At 39.1% G+C, this 19,278-nt stretch overlaps 3 protein-coding genes across 5 annotated transcripts; 2 read left to right on the top strand and 1 right to left on the bottom strand.

Moving 5' to 3' along the window:
* Nucleotides 1–140: 140 nt before the first annotated feature.
* On the bottom strand, nucleotides 141–2,451 carry mcee (methylmalonyl CoA epimerase). 2 transcript variants are annotated; one of them, XM_039795690.1, is made up of 4 exons: nucleotides 2,350–2,451; nucleotides 1,221–1,561; nucleotides 346–502; nucleotides 141–218 (listed from the first exon to the last, which is right to left on the bottom strand). In XM_039795690.1, the coding sequence occupies exons 1-3, from the start codon at nucleotides 2,375–2,377 to the stop codon at nucleotides 350–352; spliced, it is 522 nt and encodes a 173-aa protein (XP_039651624.1). In that variant the 5' UTR covers nucleotides 2,378–2,451; the 3' UTR covers nucleotides 141–218; nucleotides 346–349. The 2 variants fall into 2 exon arrangements, with proteins under 2 accessions (XP_039651624.1, XP_039651623.1); XM_039795689.1 differs by having other exon boundaries at nucleotides 141–502.
* mphosph10 (M-phase phosphoprotein 10 (U3 small nucleolar ribonucleoprotein)) lies at nucleotides 2,404–10,829 on the top strand. Its single transcript, XM_039795685.1, has 11 exons — nucleotides 2,404–2,553; nucleotides 3,701–4,334; nucleotides 4,417–4,586; nucleotides 4,669–4,825; nucleotides 5,762–5,903; nucleotides 6,054–6,121; nucleotides 6,223–6,360; nucleotides 6,457–6,564; nucleotides 6,868–6,975; nucleotides 7,066–7,296; nucleotides 9,834–10,829. The coding sequence occupies exons 1-11, from the start codon at nucleotides 2,468–2,470 to the stop codon at nucleotides 9,981–9,983; spliced, it is 1,992 nt and encodes a 663-aa protein (XP_039651619.1). The 5' UTR covers nucleotides 2,404–2,467; the 3' UTR covers nucleotides 9,984–10,829.
* A 371-nt stretch (nucleotides 10,830–11,200) lies between these two features.
* Nucleotides 11,201–17,277, top strand: ist1 (IST1 factor associated with ESCRT-III). Of its 2 annotated transcripts, none has more exons than XM_039795687.1 (10): nucleotides 11,201–11,322; nucleotides 11,922–12,022; nucleotides 12,164–12,344; nucleotides 12,517–12,604; nucleotides 12,725–12,808; nucleotides 12,908–13,018; nucleotides 13,120–13,302; nucleotides 14,166–14,267; nucleotides 14,820–14,826; nucleotides 15,416–17,277. In XM_039795687.1, exons 2-10 carry the CDS (start codon nucleotides 11,935–11,937, stop codon nucleotides 15,568–15,570), a joined length of 999 nt encoding a protein of 332 aa, XP_039651621.1. In that variant the 5' UTR covers nucleotides 11,201–11,322; nucleotides 11,922–11,934; the 3' UTR covers nucleotides 15,571–17,277. The 2 variants fall into 2 exon arrangements, with proteins under 2 accessions (XP_039651621.1, XP_039651620.1); XM_039795686.1 differs by having other exon boundaries at nucleotides 14,781–14,826.
* The last annotated feature ends 2,001 nt before the right edge of the window (nucleotides 17,278–19,278 follow it).

The raw sequence follows: 19,278 nt of genomic DNA, 5'->3' as shown, positions 1-19,278 counted from the left end.
TTTTTTGTAGTCAAAACATATGAATCCTATTAGGAAATTTGGCCTATATTCTGCTTATGGTTGTATGTAGTCATTCTACTTTTTGTTAAAGTATAGTGGAGTGAAGTCAGACTCCTGACTCAAATGCAAATGGACATCCATTGAACACCATACAATTTATTCCCAACACAACAGGGAAGTCAAGAACAGACCTGGAAGAATAACTTTGAGGCACATTTCTGAAATGAGAAGAGCACAATCTTAAGTGCTATAGAACAATATTACAAAATCAACATTTGTTGTCAAACTGATTGTGGAATATACAAATGTGAATTAACAATTAACAACAATCCTAGTCAGACTGACATGTTCATGCTTCTTCAAGCTCCACCAGCACACCGTCACAGTCTTTAGGATGGAGAAACATCACTGGTTTCCCGTGAGCACCTATCCGGGGCTCTGCTGACAGAGTTCTGATGTTCTTTGCTTTCAGGTCGGCTATCGCAGAGTTAATGTCGTCTACCTGCGACCAAGAGGAAAACTGTAAATTATTTTTCTAACTTTGGTTAGTCTGATACACACTATCATACTAATAATCTTTATTGCACAGTAAAGAAATTGAGTGCAGAAAATGTACAGTTTTTGCTGTATTGGTGTCCAAAGTATAACAGAGGACTGACTGGTTCAGATAAGGTATAGAATGTGGACAACTTATGTAATGTTGTTTCTAATACCAGTTGACTACTGCTTGAACTCAATTAACACAACTTTTGGTCCTCAGACCTTCATCGGACAAAATTCAAACAGACCTGTCACAGTGAGAAAAGCACAAGTGTAAATAATAAAATTATTGATGGCTAAATTCTATTTAGCTACTTTGGTGTCAGGGTCCTGGTATTGTTCATGCTTTCACACTGTCATGGCTTACAAGTGATGGACAGTTGAACAGAACAGAGCCATCAATAATATAACACCTGTGCTTTTCCAAGAATGACACATCATAATTTCTGCTGTCAAAAAAGCCTATTGTGCCAGCTGACTCACTTGCAAAGGGAACAGAGCCTAAATTAATGTTGCCAGTTACACCTGTACTTACTGTATTGTGCTATGACAGATAATGTTTTCAGTGACAAAGTTCTATTCAAGCTTATCTGAGGGTTAAAGCCCAATACTGATCAGGTGTACCTGATAAAGTGTCCACTGAGTGTAATCCCTACGACATGCTATAATTTCTGTCTCACCTCAATACAAATGTGGTGCATTCCTCCAGACTTGTTCTTCTGTAAGAAGCCAGCGATCGGGCTCTTCTCCCCCAGAGGATGGAGCAGCTCCAGCTTAGTGTTGCCGAGCTCCACAAACACAGTGTAGACGCCGTGCTCGGGCAGGGGTACCTTGTCACTTACTGTGGCCCCCAGCACGTCCCGATACAGAGCTGTGGCCTTCTCCATGTCTGGGACAGCGATGGCAATGTGGTTTAGCCTCCCCAGCTTCCACAGTGATCCAGGAACACCCTGATGGAGGGGTGATGTCGTTGAATGTGCCCTCATGAGTGTGAGATGAGAACATCTGGAAAGACCTGCCACTGAATAAACAGGTTAAAATATAGTGAGATTAGTTGTAAGAATATTAGTCCTAAAACTACAGGCTTATTGCACACTGTCTGAGAGTATATACAATATATTATTTACCAGCTTGTTTCAACAAGTTCAATTGCTGTATGTTGTTTACAGAGTGAACCCAAGACATGTTTTGTTTTGGCTGACCACTCCATCAAATGGAAATATTCTAGGTGTATTTTTGTGCACCAATTTACACACATTTCCCCAAACTGAACCTGACATTTGGTATCTTTGGAATAGTCACTATATTTCAAAATAAAAGGTCTGTGGGTTTGAACCATAGACTAATACTATACAGTCTATGGTTTGAACAAGGTCTGACTGCCTGCATAGCATGCGTTAATTATGACTGATGCATAGGTTGAAACACTGATCAAATACTCCGTTAGGGAGTTAGGTTTATGCCGAAGCTGTGGCATTCCTCAAAATGTTACGTTTTAGGGTCTAGGAGAGTTCAAATTTACTATTTCAAATCTGAGTTGAAAAAAAACTTGTGTACATGTTTATTATGTTTAAATGTCTTGAGTTCAGATGAATTATTTTTTTGACAAAAACACGAAAAGTACCATAGCCAAACATACAAACCCATGACATTAACATCGGGTTTAACTTGGACAGTGACTTAGTGAAACACAGCTAATGTTCGACAACGCTGCAGTCTCGTTTGAGGTTATACAATAAAGAAATCGAGGACGACCATACTGATATAAGTATGCGTTTGGTAGATATATAATTGTTGACACAAACCAACCTGCAACCTTCAGCACGGCGGACGCCATGTTTGTATGTCGGAACCAAACAACAGTGAAAGAGTTTTTCGGCGAGCGTATTTACCTGCGACACAGACGGTCACACATGTGGGAGAGAAGATGGCTAGTGGAGATGTTTGGAGCGTGCTGGAGGAGTGTTTAAAGGAAATAAATGTCAACACAGCACAGCCAGAGAACTTTCTTAGGCAAGTGTTAGCTGTCTGTATGTTTGTGTTGTTGAAAAAGCTGTTAAATGTTGTTTGCGCATGTTTGAAGAGACGAGTTTGAACTAGCTAACCTGGAGCTAAAGCTAACTGCATGCACTGCTAGCGTCAGCACCGTGTTTCTTGGAGGGTATTTATTATTTACCAAATCGCCTTATTATCGTCCATGGTATGATAACTGCATGTCTTTAGACGGATGACTTGTAACCAAATTACCCAATGTATTCTTTATCTGGACCTAAATGTCGCGGACCAAGCAGTCAAAGCACAATGACCACAGGTTTGAAGTTCAAAAGTTGGGTTTATTTTTCAATTTTAGTTATTGGGCCCTTAAACGAGGTTATCAAATCATAACTCCACTTAAAAAGACAAGATGTTAACTCAAATATAATCCCCATAATCACAGAAATCAGAACTATCCTGCATCTACACTTCCTTTCTGTTAGTTTACTACATTTTAAGCATGTTTGACATAAGGGGACAGCTGGTCCCTACTATATTAACAAAGTTGTGAAAAAGTGGAAGAAACTTAGAAAATATAAGCAAATGCAGCACGTTATGGGATGATGTGATTGTGATATTGCAAAACAACCAGCTTCTGTGGTAGTGTAACCAAAGAGGAACAAAACGTAAATATTAAAATGCTTTTAAGATGCATGACTTGAGGAGTCATAGTTTTAATTAATTCACTACATTTGATGTTTATCGAGTTTCACAAACCTTACAGCTTAACTTAACTTACATATAACAGCGTAATGTAGGGTGAGACTCTTAATTACACACTGCAAAATGTATGTGTGCCTGAACTCAAATACATTTAAATGAGCAAAACACAGAACTGCCAAAAAGCAAAGCAGTTTGGGAAATTAAAATGTTCTCTGTATAAATTGGTCGTAAGACACTCACTCACACATATATGCATCCATTGCTCCTAATGCTGAGTATGGGTTAAATGCAGAGATTGAATTTCACTACATTGTACTGTATGCTTGTATGTGATGAATAATTATCTTTCTTCTTCTCATCTTGTCTCTGGGTGTCTTTTGGACAAATACAAATAATAAACACCATCTTACTTTCAATAATGCACCATACTTGCCATACTGATTGTATGTTTTCATCTTTTTAGCCTTCAAGATGGAGTGGCAGCAGACTTTACCTCTCTCACTAAGACCCTGTACGACCTCCACAAAGCTGAGGAGCCTGCAGATTCTAAAGGCAGCCCGTTGGCTCAGCTGGTGGTGGAAAACTTTGATGAAGAGCAGATCTGGCAGGAGCTGGAGCTGCAGAACAACGCCGTACTAGAACACTTTAAAAATGTAGCTGATGAGGCTTTGTCAGATGAGACGTTAATGGTGCTGGTAGAGGAGGAAGAAGTAGAGACTGATGATGATGATGATGAAGAAGAGGAGGAGGAACTACCTAGACCTTCTAAGAAAATGGCTTTGGTGGCTGAGGATGGGGAAGAGGATTACACAGATGAGGACTCTGATTTAGATTTTGATGTGGATGCTCTGGAGAAGCGAGAGAAACAGAAGAAGGAGATTAGAAGGAAAGGCTCCAAAACAAAGGTGATTCCCTCTGAGGTTGATGATACGTTCTTCAAACTGTCAGAGATGGAGTCGTTTCTTGATGATATGGACAAGCGAGAAGGAAAGGAGGACGAGAATGAAGATGAGCTAGACTATTTTCAGGACCTGCCCTCCGATGAGGATGACGATCTCGACTTAGATCAAGTACTTTCTACCAAAAAGAAAAACACAGTATGTATTGTATCACTTATTCTTACTTATTTTATTGTGTTATACTGGTATAAAATGTATTGATTAGTGTTTAAATTGAAAGGTAAAGAGCTCCAGGAATCTGAAGTACAAGGACTTCTTTGATGCTGTGGATGGTGAACCAGCTAAAGCAGATGGCGAGGATGACAGCATGAATGAAAGCCAAGAAGAAGGTGAAGAAGAAATAGATGGCGAGGAAGATGATTATGATGGTGAAGAGGAAGGCGGAGATGAGTAAGTGTGATTTTATGTAATGCGTATCATTATGTGTGGGAGAAGCATGTGTGGTTGATTCCAGCATATTTGTGTTTGCCAGGGATGAAGAGACCAAAGAATCTAATAAGAAAGTGACCTTTAATCTCTCTGGGGACGAAGACAGTGAGGGAGAGGACATGGAGGACATTTTTGGAGGAAAAACTCCAAGCTCAGCAAAGTCTAAATCAAAGTCATCATTTGAGAAACGCCAAGAAAAGGTAATCAGGTTTCAAATGTTGCTAATTTGATTTGACAGTCTGTGTGGCTTAAATGTGGCACGAGTCATAATTAGTGGGTGAGTTTTGCACCAATTGTAGACCATAAAGTTATTAATGCAACAGTGCTGCTTGTAGGGCTCGGCATTGTGCCAAAAATTATGTCAGTTTCAATACCAAAACAATACTTTATACTTTATATAATTGTTTTCTACGAAACCCTTTTTCTGTTTAACAATTAGGCCAGGCTTCCCTAATGCACCAATGTTTAATTTGGTCTTACTAAATAAAATGCTAAATGAGTGCTTCAATCAGGAAATATTTTAATTACAAAAGTAACCAGGACGCTTATTCAGACATAAGGCATGTTTACTTGCCATAAGATTAACGTAACAGGCTGCATGTCTGAAAGAGCCTGAGAATCCTTTAAACCCATGGATCGGTTCTTCATAGTGGACTTCCTGGTTTATGTTTCATGTCTTACCGGTACCTGAGGCAACAAGCTCCTATCAATACAACCCCTTGTGTTGTTTTAGCGCAGGGCTGATTTCAGTCTGAATGCCCGCTAATCGTAGCCTAGAAATCTAGACGCACCCTAGTGGCAGCAAATTTATTTTGCAGCCATGGTCAGTCAAGGCACTCTCCGTTGGCTTGCGAGCTGGAAAAACCAGATTTTGGTCAGGCCAATCACATCGTGTATAGAGTCGGATACGGCAAAAGTTTAATCTATCAACTATCTTCGCTACCTTCTTTGTTGCTCTGCCTGGTTGTAGCGCTATCCTATTGCGTGCAGAGGGAATTTGAAAGACAATCGTTTATCCCGCCTCTCGGATTGAGCCCTGTCAATGGTGAGTTCCCAGACCCAACATCTTGATTTGGGTCTGGCTTGTCAGGCTATGCTAATCGTAATTTTTTTTTTATATATATATCTTATTGAAGATGTCAGAGAAGATCGACGAGTTGGAAAAAGCAGCTCTCGCAGAGAAGCCCTGGCAGTTGTCCGGAGAGGTGACTGCACAGACTCGTCCAGAGAACAGCATGCTGGAGGAACATGTGGAGTTTGAGCAGACATCCAGGATGGGTGAGTGACTTTGTGTGTTGCATTCTCATGTAGGATTTATACATATCCTCACTCCAGTGTTATATTTGTTATTTAATTAAGGTTATTAAAATGGCTTTTCTGTGTGCTATTTTAAATCGGATAACAAGATTTTTATCTTTGCTGTTTTAGCCCCTAGTATCACAGAGGAAACCACGCTACAGCTTGAAGACATCATCAAACAGAGAATTAAAGACCAGGTTAGTCACAATAACTTGTCTTTATATTGTCTGAAAAAAAAGCAGGTTTTTCTTTTGTTGCCTGATTATAACCCAGTGCCTTTGACTTGTGATTGTGTAAGGCATTTGATGATGTGGTCCGCAAGGAGAAACCCAAAGAGGAGGTGTTTGAGTACAAAAAGAGGCTAACGTTGGACCATGAGAAAAGCAAACAGAGTCTAGCAGAAGTCTACGAGCAGGAATACCTCAAGCAGAATCAGGTTTGTCTTTTACATTTATCTTATTTTGACTGCTACTCCAATACATGTGAACCTGTGCTGCATCATTCTTTTTTTTATTTCTTTTCTAAAATTTAGCAAAAGACAGAGGAGGAGAACCCATCCCATGTAGAAATTCAAAAGCTTATGGACACACTCTTCCTCAAGTTGGATGCTCTCTCCAACTTCCACTTCACACCTAAACCGGTAAGTTTAATCAAGCCCCCTGACATCACTAACTGAAACGTGCCAAATATGCCTAAAATATTGAGGGTTCTTTTAGAAAGCATCTGAAATGTGTAGAAGTTAGTGTCAGCACTCAACAGAAATCACAGGCTTATTTAGCAAAAACGTATTGTGCATGCCATCCCCTCGAAAAACATGTCTGTAAATGAAGCCAGTGCATAAAGTGGAATAGAAATACATTAAGGTAACTAAATATTTCAACAGATCTTTGAGAAAAGCTGCACGGTTATTGAAATACACATTCATGTTGCCCTTTGTCCACAGCCTGTTCCCGAGGTCAAAGTGGTGTCTAACCTGCCAACCATCACAATGGAGGAGGTGGCTCCAGTCAGCGCTAGTGATGCTACGCTGCTTGCACCAGAAGAAGTCAAGGTTTGCCACTTATCCATTTTCCAACATTTATTTTTATCTTGCTACATTTAGTTATAAAGTGTTTCTAACAATGCTCTCCTCTAACCAAAGGAGAAGAACAAAGCAGGAGATATTCTGGGTGATACTGAGAAGACGTCAACGGACAAGAAGCGTGACAGACGCCACAAGAAGATGGTGAAGCGTCTAAAGATCAAGGAGAAAGAAAAGAGACAGAAACTTAAAGAGGCCAGTAAAACAGGCGAGAACAAAAAGCCATCCAAGGCTGAAGTCACAGAAAACCTGAAAAAACTCACAAAAGGAGGGAAAGCCACAATATTGAAGGTGAGTGTTTTCTCTCATGTTCTTAAACGCATCACTTAGGATGGTATACATTCAGTGTCTGTATATGTCATGCACCTCAGAGTAGAAAATTAGCCTGTTCAAAATTACCCTCCCCCCCCCCAAAAAAAAAAAAAAAAAATATATATATATACACTCACCTAAAGGATTATTAGGAACACCCTACTAATACTGTGTTTTACACCCTTTCGCCTTCAGAATTGCCTTAATTCTTTGTGGCATTGATTCAACAAGGTGCTGGAAGCATTCTTTAGAAATGTTGGCCCATACTGATAGGATAGCATCTTGTAGTTGATGGAGATTTGTGGGATACACATCCAGGGCACGAAGCTCCCATTCCACCACATCCCAAACATGGTCTATTGGGTTGAGATCTGGTGACTGTGGGGGTCATTTTAGTGAACTCATTGTCATGTTCAAGAAACCAATTTGAAATGATTCGAGCTTTGTGAGATGGTGCATTATCCTGCTGGAAGTAGCCATCAGAGGATGGGTACATGGTGGTCATAAAGGGATGGACATGGTCAGAAACAATGCTTAGGTAGGATGTGGCATTTAAATGATGCCCAAATGGTACTAAGGGGCCTAAAGTGTGCCAAGAAAACATCCCCCACACCGTTACATCACCACCACCAACCTGTCAGTGGTAACAATGCATGACAGATCCATGTTCTCATTTTGTTTACGCCAAATTCTGACTCTACCATTTGAATGTCTGAACAGAAATCGAGACTCATCAGACCAGGCTAAATTTTTACAGTCTTCAACTGTCCAAATTTCCTGAGCTTGTGCAAATTGTAGCCTCATGTTCCTATTTTTAGTGGAGATGAGTGGTACCTGGTGGGGTCTTCTGCTGGTGTAGCCCATCCGTCTCAAGGTTGTTGTTGTGGTTTCACAAATGCTTTGCTGCATACCTCGGTTGTAACGAGAGGTTATTTGAGTCAAAGTTGATCTTCTATCAGCTGGAATCACTCGGCCCATTCTTCTCTGACCTCTAGCATCAACAAGGCATTTTCGCCCCCCAGGACTGCAGCATACTGGATGTTTTTCCTGTTTCAGACCATTCTTTGTAAACCCTAGAAATGGTTATGCGTGAAAATCCCTGTAACTGAGCAGATTGTGAAATACTCAGACCAGCCCGTCTGGCACCAACAACCATGCCACGCTCAAAGTTGCTTAGATCACCTTTCTTTCCCATTCTGACATTCAGTTTGGAGTTCAGGAGATTGTCTAGACCTGGACCACACCCCTAAATGCATTGAAGCAGCTGCCATGTGATTGGTAGATTAGATAATTGCATTAACGAGAAATCTTACAAGTGTTCCTAATAATCCTTTCTATATATATATATATGAAGATATAAAGGGGGGAAAGACAACTGTGATATGAACACTGACTGTGCCCCAAATAGTTATGTGGACCAAATCCCACACTGGATTTTATTTACATAATGATGTTGAAAATGGGCAGACTGAATCCAGTAGTAGAAAGTAACTAAGTACATTTACTTAAGTACTGTACTCGTAAGTTTTTGAGGTGCTTTATTTCACTTTTATTTACAGCATTTCCATTTTATGCCACTTAATACTTTTCTACATTTCAGAGGAAATACTGTACTTTTTACTCCACCTCATGTATCAGCCATAGTCACTAACTACTTTAGTGATAAACATTTTACAAACAGAACTTATGAACACTATAAAATATGATGCATGCACTCATCAAACTACCCAAAAGTATATAAAATAATTAAAATTAGCTGCCTCTCGACCAGCTACAACATAAAAATCTTGTTTACACTTTCAAACCTCTGTAATAATAATCACATATGACATGTAGTAATATATCACTAAGGCCTCGTTCAGACTGCCTGTGTCGGCCGTCCGAAAACGCAGGTCTTTCCATTCATTTTGAATGGGGGTAGTGCGGTTAGGCTGCGGTGGGGGGTGCTGCAGGGGGTACACTAAAAAAAAACGCGGGCCTACGGCGAAAAGTTGAAAACGGCTCAACTATTGGAGAAACGCAACCCCACGCTGCCATGGCCAATAATGTAACCTATAAACAGTCTGACGGAAAACCATAATTGTGAAATATAAAGTTTACTTATGCTTTGTTGGGGGGGGTTAAGAACACAACAGGACGTAACACAAATGGGCCGTTTCAGTGACACTCCCCCCGCCGCACAACCCTGTGGCAAATCGCAGGATCGCTTTTTTTGGTGTGAATACCCTGTAATAGAAGCTATTTAGCTGCATAACAAATATTTCAACTTTTAAAACTTTGCTAAAAATACTTCTGTTTAACTTTAAATGGTGGACTTTTACATGTTACAGAGTACTCTTACATTGTGGTGTTGGTACTTAGTTACTTAGGTGTTGGTAGCATGTATCTCCTTCCACTACCCAGGCACGTCACACCTTCTAATGCCAAAATATCCATTACATTGATTCTTAGATAATGAATTAAACTATGTAGGTTCCTGACATGACTCAACTAACACGGTGTTCCTCTCTTCTCAGGATGAAGGGAAGGACAAGGCTCTGCGGTCGTCTCAAGCCTTCTTCTCTGAACTGCAGGACCAGGTTAAAAGTCAGATCAAAAGTGCAAAGGACCAGTCTTCAAAGAAGAAGAAACACAAAGAGATTTCTGTCAGCAAACTCAAGTTATAACAACTGTGATGGTTTGTTGTGGAAGATTGTTTTTATTGTACAGATTCTTTTTTATTAGAAAAAAAAAGGCTGCAATATATTAAATCTCAAAAGGCCCTGTTAAATGTTTCCATTTTCCTTAAAATAAATTAAGTGGCCAGATGTGTTTGTTAGGCAGTGGGGTATAGCATTTTCAACTATTAATAAATGTTTCACATGAAAATATTTGTGTGTGTGTGTGTGTGTGTAGATACTGAAATACTATGTTGTGTGAAATCAAGGTGTATGAGCAATAATACTCTTGCCTTAGTAAGATAGTGGTCAGTTAAATGTATCAGGTACACAAATGAATTATAATTCAAGTAGAATGAAAAGTGCACATTGTAAAGAATTGTTTCTTTCACTGTGTAACATCAACTAACTATAAGTAATAGAATAGTATTGAGATACATTACAAAGGAATAGAAAAAAAGTACTCAAAGACAGATTACGTTTCAGAGTTTTATGAAAAAAACAAAAGATTTGACATATGTAACATTCAATTGAAAAAAAATCCTACAAGAACCAACATTTGTCTTAAAGTGCATACAAATTATTTTATGAATTTTAAAAATGTATAGAAATCTTAAAGGATTTATTGGAATCAATAGGAAAAAAAACGAGTTTTAAGAAAGGGGGAAAAAAAAGATTTGGACTCAAAATCCTAAAAGAAAAACTTTTCCTATAAGGAGTTTTAGAAATGTATGGGAATCTAAAGGATTCTATTGGAAACAATGAAAATCCTATAGGACTTTTTGACTAGTGCATTAAGTATAAACACATAAGTATTAGTAGTGAAAGTATCAAAAGTAAAAAAAAAAAAAAAAACGAATTCTGCAGATTGACCCCTCAGAGTTTGATTTTATCACAGGTATTATATTGGATTATTACAGACAAATTAGCATGTAGGCAGCATTTAAAGTAGCTAGTGGAGGTGGAGCTAATTTTCTACTGCTGAGTAGTTTATCCCATCACGTTTTAGAAACTGTTTTTATGTAAAAATCTAACTTAATTAGCTTGTGTAATGTGTAGGTAACCATCTTGTGCAATAGAAAGTGGAATATTTTTCTCTGAAATATAATAATGTAAAAGTACAAAAAAAACTACTTTAAGTTGTAAGTAGTAACTGTTTCTATTAAAAACTTGTTAGCAAACCACATGGCTTGACTCCTGTTTGACAGAAAGTATGAAGACCACGCCCCCTTGAGGTAAAATTCCCATGATGTCACCATTGACATATAAGATCATTACGGAAGTGAACCGGGCGACGAAACAGACAGAAACCCAAATAAGTTGGTGTACGCTTCATTGATATTTACAGGTAAGTTAAATAAACTGTCTATTTATTAACCGTTGATCGCTTTAAGATTGAACAATTCTTCAAACTAAAGTGTGTTTTGTCAGTTTGTTTTTTACTGCTAGCGTTTAGCGAGAGCTTGGTAACGTTAGCTAACGTTAGTTAGCGCAAACGATGACAGAACTAACTGCTAACCTATGCTGCTAACAAAGCAAAAGCTAGCTAACAGTCAGGATTGGCAAAACAGACCCCGGGTTTGGTTTCTAAACGTCTAACGTTATATTATAGCGTGGTTTAGTGAAGAAATGAAAAACCGAGAAATGAAATAGCTGTTAGCTAGCTAGATAAGATGGTAACGTTAGGTAGCCGCGTCAGGCTAAGGCTAACGTTACCAATTTGAGCTTTTAACGTTTAATGGTGCCTTAAAAGTGTTCGCGTGTGTTGTATTTGTTATGAGTAGCTAAATATGCGAAGTCATTCTGTTGCGATGGGTTGGTCATGCTCACATGATCAAGTGATTCACTGGATCAGAGGTGGGGGCGAGGTTAATGGACTATGTAGGTTGGTTTTGGTTGTATGCTTCCTGTATGGATTCTGCTCCTCTCATGCTCCCCTGTTTATAGATAGTCTATCATCATGCTGGGAGGAGGATTTAAAGCAGAGAGGCTAAGAGTCAACCTCCGGCTGGTCATTAACCGACTCAAACTCCTTGAGAAAAAGAAAAGTAAGTCCTGGGCTGATTTAAAAACCCTGGTACTACTCTTACAGTTGATGATGTGGAATCAGTGGGTTCTTGTTTCATTTTTCTATTTCTCCCAAGTAATGACTTGACTTTCTCACTTCCATTCACAAATTTTAAATGAAGCTGAGCTTGCTCAAAAGGCAAGGAAAGAGATCGCAGATTACCTTTCATCGGGAAAGGATGAGCGGGCACGAATCCGTGTGGAGCACATTATCAGAGAAGACTATATGGTGGAAGCCATGGAGATCCTGGAGCTCTACTGTGACCTCCTGCTGACTCGCTTTGGTCTCATTCAGTCCATGAAGTGAGTAACTTAGCCAACGAGGTGAACCAATACCACTTGTATTGAACATACTGATGTACAGTGTACATGAATTGACTATGGGGAATGTGGGGATTTCACTTTGCTATTAACTTCATCTCTGGCTGTCATTCTGCCCTTTTCTTTTTAACCCCTTTTCTGTTTCTCCACTTAGGGAACTGGACCCAGGCTTACAGGAGGCAGTGTCCACTCTCATCTGGGCAGCTCCTCGCCTCCAGGCAGAGGTGTCTGAACTAAGAACTGTAAGTACTGTCTAGATATAACATAGTACTGATGGCATTCCCAACCATATTGAACAAGTTCTGTCCATTTATTCCTAATATGCCACGTTTGACAGTTTTATCTCTAAATGCTTCGATCAGGTATCTGAGCAGCTATGTGCAAAATATAGCAAGGAGTACGGCAAGCTGTGCAGGACGAACCAGATTGGCACGGTCAATGATAGGGTAGGCAATTTATTCACGGACTGTCTGTCCAAGAATGCAGGAACCTTTAGCCTGGTAATTTTTTAGTGGGACCTAATCAAATATCTGATGTGTTTATAGCTGATGCATAAACTGGGCGTGGAGGCCCCTCCCAAGATCTTGGTGGAGCGCTACCTGATAGAGATCGCCAAGAACTATAATGTGCCATATGAACCTGATGCCATGGTCCGGGTAAGACTTAAAAATAATCTGTTATCACTCACTATGAAGGATGAAGTGCATTATGCATTGTGTTTATTTACCCACTTATCCCCACCCCTGTCTCCGTACAGCCCGAGGTGTCTCTTGGAGAAGATGCAGACCTGATTGACGTGGACAATGACAAGAAGTCTGGAAGAGGAGGAGGAGGGGGGGGTGGTGGAGGTTTCACTGCTCCCAATGCAGCTATGCCCATGCCTATGCCCATGCCCATGCCTATGCCAACAGCTTTCAACTATCCACCTCCCAAAGGAGCGGTAAGAGTTAATTTTCATTTCACAGGAGTAAGCTACATGGATGAAATCTTCAATCACAGTATATATCGTCATATCTACCAACCATGGAGTGCAATTACCTTTGCCAAAATTAATGGGATGTATGATATTATCTTGATGATTATTATAAATCCTCAAACAGAGTTAAAACAAACATTTACTTTAATGATTTAAAACATGTTTATAATACAACAACATATCTTTTTAAAAGATGGTCATCATTTGAGTTTTCGCCATATTTTTTAACATGCTCTAAAGGGAAAGTTCCCCCATATCACCAAAAAAGAACTTTGGCTATCATCCCAATATACAGACAGAGGTTAATGGAATTTTGTTTTTGGTGCTCAAAGCATCCAAAAACTCCTTTTTGAAAGACTGAACAGCAACATATGTTTTCATTAGCACTGTCCTGGTTACTCAAAGAAGTCCACAGTGATATTACTGGGGCCAGTTTTGGACATTTCTTCTGAAACTGTTTCTAACTAAAGCTGCCGGAAAAGAGGTCTGTAGATTATCTTCAGTGATTTATTGTTTTGTGATTTGAATAAACATACCCTTTTAACAAAATACGACCCATTTTATTCTGAAGTAAAGTTAAAGTTTTGGGCCGTTAGTCCTTCCCAGCCATTGCTGATTATTGCGTTGAAGATGGTTATTGTGATGATATGACCGTGCGTGGCGATGTGTGAAAGATGTAGATTTACCAGCGATGATGGTGCCCAAAATGTGATGTATGATCTCAAAAAACAATTGTACTTTTCTTATCCTAAAAGAGAGGAGAATTATGCATTTACAGTAGTCTACTGCCTCCCTCTGACTTGTACCTGACTGTTGTTTTCCTCCAGGAACCGTATAATGCTCCAGTTGGAACCTACAATGACTTCCAGCACCCCATGGGAGGAGGGCTGCCCCCTCAGCTGCCCTCATGTCCCCCCACATACGAGTCTGTAAGTGACTGAACCCTTCCCATCCATGCCCCATTCCCAGACGGACAGGGCAGGGCACCACTCAGGGAAGAGCAGTTCATTCAACTTGCTTGCAGTTTTGCCTGTTTTCTACTTATTTACACTATATCTCAGAGTAGGCCCAAATTCTGCTTGATCCTCATGGATATAGTTGGCATGAACCGCTAACACTTATACTAACTACTAACTTTGACTTGATCAATTGCTCTGAGTGGGATTAAAATGAACAGGTGAGTGTTTAGTGCATTTTAGAGACAGATGAGGCTAGTTAAGTCCTAAAGTTTTTGTGTCACACACTAAAGGTGATTGTTTAAAAAAAAAAATAAAAAAAAAAAAGAGCCCTGCCATTTTCCCTTTTTTATTTTCTTTTCTTACTGTTTGTCTTTACTTCTGTATCGTTGAATGAAATTGTTAATTCTTTCTGAACACTAACAAATATTTATTTTATTTCAATATGAAGGTTGCACGATCCCTTACACATTTTCTGTGTTTCAGATTGATGACCTAACCGTCAAACCTTTTGTTCCTTCACAGGCCGTAGGTGAGTTCTGCCAACAGTTAAAGTATAATTGCCTATATTCTATATTTCTATTACTGTCAGAAATAAACCCATTTAGTAAAAATGCCTTTTATTTATTAACAAAAAAAAAGGTTCCTATAACAGGTGGGCACTGTAGTTTTTAGCCGATGTTACCCAAATAATAGTATAGAGTGTATTTGTTGGGAACGTACGTGGCATTGATTTAAAAACAAGCTACGGTGCCAATGTTGCTGTTCTGTTTTTAAAAGTTTTTGTACAACAATGGAGGTCTGTGTCAGAGAGAAATATAGGCTGTACTTAGGATAAATTCATTGTTGGTCTGTCTTTTTATAGGATATTTGACAAGAAGAAAAATATAGGATTTCACTAGATTTATCTTTGAAATAGTATTAAAATTATCCCTCTTCTGTGTAAACATTTGTCCATTCCTATATTTGCATTTCCTGTTGAGTAGTTCTGCCATTCTGACTTTCCATTATGTGCTGGGTACATTCACACACAAAGCCATTATCATTGCCTGTTGCTGTTGTATAAACTGCCAGATATACTGCTGCATAAATTGAATTATATACCATATATTACTCTCCAGGTCCCGGCCTATTTGACAACAACGCTCTCCCAGAACTCCCCTCTGTTCCCGACACACTCCCCACATCCTCCTTCGGCAGAAACGCCACAAACTCGGATGACATTGATTTTGACGACTTAACGCGGCGGTTCGAGGAGCTGAAGAAGAAGACCTAATTGCTATATCCCTGGTCTACACACACACACATATACACACACACATACACATACACACACATACACACACAGGCCTGTGCCATCATCTACGCAGCTCAGAACAGGAAATGGAAAACAAGTTCAAGGCTATGAATCCGATTTGGATAGTTCTCCACCTTCCACGGTGAAGTAATCTTAAATAGATATTAAACAAATATGTATTCTTACCTCATTTGTATAATTATGAACTTGTCAGTTAACAGAATTCTCATTTCAGTTGGCAGTACCAGTGACTGCCACATGTTTTAATTTCTTTCTACAGGGCACATAATCTATATTCTTACATGCAATCACGTGGGTGTCGGCTGCTGTTCACTCCTTCTCATTTAAGGTTACACTGACTTTTAACGTTTCCAATTTGTCTGTGTGATCTACTATATAACCTAATTTAGATTTTAATTGTTTTTCCAGGGGACTTTTTGGGTCTGACGAATATTTACAGTACATGCCTTGATTTGACTTCGCACTGTGTCACTCAGTTCTGTCTCAGACTAGTCAAACAGGCCCGACTGGCCGCCCCAGTTTGATGAGAAGCTGCCGTTCACGGTAACAAAGGCTAGAGATAATTTCTGAGCTAAGGGCACAATACACAACAATTTTCTTTGCATAAAGGTATCGGACTGATGGAAGCCATATTTTCAGTGTCTTGCGCAGTCATGCAGTTTTGTCACTGTGGAAATGATGTTTTAAAACCCTCTCTTCAAGGTTTATTTATACTAGAAAAAAGGGGTGTATGAGCTCTTCAGGAAAAGCTCATGGGGACACATGTCAAACCTGTTACAGGGGTATAGTGTATGGAAATCTGTAATATAATACAATAACGATATATAGACCTATTTACAGGAAAGATTGAACTGTAAAGCATAAAGTTTGGTAGTAGGGAGTTGTCCATATTTGACAAATCTGGTTTTTATATACAGTATCTCCAAATAAAGGTTTTTTTTTTTTTTTTGCCCCTTTGAATGTCAGTCTTTTCAAATACATGCACCTTCTTATTGTTAAAGTACTTAATTTACAAGCAAAATGTGTGCAGACATGAGCAGCCACACAGCAACCTTATTTGATTGATTTGATATAAATATTGATCAGTTGGTTTAGTCCTCTGTGATCGTGTGTGCATGTGTCTTATTCTGTATGTGCAACACCACTGCATTTGCCTTAGTCACCATTTCTCATTGGATGCCTTGCCAGTCTGTATTATTATGGATTAGATTACACTTTGCTTTATTAGCTTTGCCCAAACGCAATTCTCTAAAAACCTGTTAAGTTGAAATTTGTGTATTTGATGAAAAAACACCTGTACTGGCAATAGAGGTCGATGTTTCTATTTCTTGTGGAGAAATGGGAAACATTTCTCCACAAGGTCCAAGGTTTTGTTGACATACAGACGTGACGCGTCGCTGCAACCTAACCCCACCCAGCTCTGCTTGCATGGCAAATGGACGATGGCCTTGAATAACATGATTCAGCAATCTCTGGAAAGCGAATTAAAAAGCTTTCCAGCTGGGTGATAGACTCAGTTTATTGATATGTTTTACATATGTTGGATAAAGTAGAGGGAGAGATTATTAACACTACAGAACTGTGATCTGATCACTGTCTTTTCTATGTTGGATTGTTCTTTCATGATAAACATTGAGACACAAAATGGTGTCTTGTTGCAAAAAATGAGTTTTTTTTCCACTGTATACTAAAACAAAAATTTAATAAAAGATTATTTGGAACTGGAAGCTGGTAAGCTTTTATTTTTTATTTTTTTACATTATTTGCTTACAACTCCTCCTCTGCTTTATAATGCTGTAATGTGGAATGGTAACCAGCAGAGGTCCTTAGTGTAAAGTGAAATAGTTATTCCTAAAGAGAAATATGAGTAGCAGTGACCTACAACAAGCCTCTAGTTATAGATGAAGTGGATTATAGATCGTTGATGTTTAGGTTGTTTTTTTTTTCTTTTTAATTTCTGATCAGATTCTGTTTACTTTCTTCATGGATCCCAATAATTCTGTTTTGACAAGCCTGCATCGTATTGAGACAAGTTCTACCTGCTACCTGAAGATAAACTCAGACTTAACCATTTCTTTAAGGGCAGCTGGGAAGGTGGTCATAGTGGCAACTGTTAGCATTCAGACTATTACCTATTCACTTTAGGATATAGATAAATAGCTTGAAAGGTGAGATAGATCTGCGGTTCTGTTGAGTTTGTAGAGCTCATTGCATAATGCAAAATGTAGCACATGAGGCATTTGGAAATAAGGTTTTGGACAATATCCACTAGCATAAGAGACTGAAGAGTGAGACTGTAAGTTGGGGGAGTCATGTTTGTAAACGTAGTCTTTTTTTGTGGACTCTTCTTTTCATTAAGTCTTACAATCAGTATTCAATGTCTGTAAAAAGACAAGCTGTGACTGAGAAGAGAGTATATTTGACTCAATACAACTATAATGGTGGTTCAAATACTGGTGGTATGGTATAAATACTCAAAGTCTAGTGTTTGCTAGTCTATATCCATGATGTTCATTTCGGGATTGCTCCGGTGCCGCAGGAAATTCCGCCGGATGCATGTATTTTTGCCGATGTCCGTTTCCTTCCGCTTTCTTTGTGTTGGAATTTTAAACTCTGGTCGATTTATGAGGACTAATGGTTAACTGCTCCTCAGATCTCTGCAGGGTAAATCCAGACAGCTAGCTAGACTACCTGTCCAATCTGAGTTTTCTGTTGCACTACTAAAACAACTTTTGAATGTACACATGTTCCACCAAAACAAGTTCCTTTCCAAGGCTATTTTGCAGAGGCACCTTGACGATTGTGATTGGTTTAAAGAAATGCCAATAAACCAGAGCACGTTTTTCTCCAATCCCGGAATCCTATGTGGACTAGCCACACCCTCGTCCGCAGCGCTGTGGAGGAAGGTCTGGCAATGCGAGACTAAGTGTTTGCTGAAGAGTGAAGTGTTTTCTGTGTGTATGAGCAGGACATTTTAAGATTGAAAGGTCAACCCTTATTTAAACTGTGCTTTGTTGAATAAACAAAGTATATTAGTTTACATGACATGCATGCATTTGACATTTTTGTTCAAAGTGGCTTACTATAAGTGCATTCAACCTACACAGGAATAAGAGCTAGATGTTAAGTAAGGGATAATGTAGAGCGAGGAGGTCGTTATAGCGAATACAACCCAGACAGGGTGATCAGGACCCCGACGCGAAGCAGTTCAAATTATTTCATTTAAAATAAATTATTTGGCTTGACTTTTTAACAAAAGTTTAAAAGGGGAACATCACTTAAATTACGAATTCCAACATGTTATTTCCATGGCCTAGGAAAGTTCAATCAATATTTCTGAACATGACCTACTCTCTCTTAGAGCCATAAACCAGAGAAGTAAGTCTTTGGCCTGTGATGTCATCAAGTATGAAGTCTGGAGTTGCTTCATAGACAATGAATGGGAGAATATTTATTTGGACCTATTTTTACCCAAATGAGCATTATTCTATTGATCTCAGTTCTAAAACGTGTAGCCAAAAGTGTACCCATACATAGAACATTCCCCTGAGTACTCTGTGTCATCTATAACATCTTTCCCAATTCATTGTCTATGGAGCAGTCCCATACTTCATACTTGACGGCATTACAAATTAGATTTTTAGCACTTAGTTTGGATTTGGGAGA

The sequence above is a fragment of the Perca fluviatilis genome, chromosome 3 (assembly GCF_010015445.1).
Source record: "Perca fluviatilis chromosome 3, GENO_Pfluv_1.0, whole genome shotgun sequence".
Taxonomy (NCBI): Eukaryota; Metazoa; Chordata; class Actinopteri; order Perciformes; family Percidae; genus Perca; species Perca fluviatilis.
This window is presented reverse-complemented; position numbering and strand designations above follow the sequence as displayed.

Excerpts from the sequence above, each read along its gene's own strand:
- mcee (XM_039795689.1), bottom strand. The coding sequence starts at position 2,377 with ATGGCGTCCGCCGTGCTGAAGGTTGCAG. Across the intron at positions 1,562-2,349 it reads CGCCGTGCTGAAGGTTGCAG|TGGCAGGTCTTTCCAGATGT; the intron begins GTTGGTTTGTGT and ends CTGTTTATTCAG. Across the intron at positions 503-1,220 it reads TGCACCACATTTGTATTGAG|GTAGACGACATTAACTCTGC; the intron begins GTGAGACAGAAA and ends TCTTGGTCGCAG.
- mphosph10 (XM_039795685.1), top strand. The coding sequence starts at position 2,468 with ATGGCTAGTGGAGATGTTTGGAGCGTGCTGGAGGAGTGTTTAAAGGAA. Across the intron at positions 5,904-6,053 it reads TGAGCAGACATCCAGGATGG|CCCCTAGTATCACAGAGGAA; the intron begins GTGAGTGACTTT and ends TTGCTGTTTTAG. Across the intron at positions 6,976-7,065 it reads TTGCACCAGAAGAAGTCAAG|GAGAAGAACAAAGCAGGAGA; the intron begins GTTTGCCACTTA and ends CTCTAACCAAAG.
- ist1 (XM_039795686.1), top strand. The coding sequence starts at position 11,935 with ATGCTGGGAGGAGGATTTAAAGCAGAGAGGCTAAGAGTCAACCTCCGG. Across the intron at positions 12,345-12,516 it reads GGTCTCATTCAGTCCATGAA|GGAACTGGACCCAGGCTTAC; the intron begins GTGAGTAACTTA and ends TTCTCCACTTAG. Across the intron at positions 14,268-14,780 it reads GTCCCCCCACATACGAGTCT|ATTGATGACCTAACCGTCAA; the intron begins GTAAGTGACTGA and ends TCTGTGTTTCAG.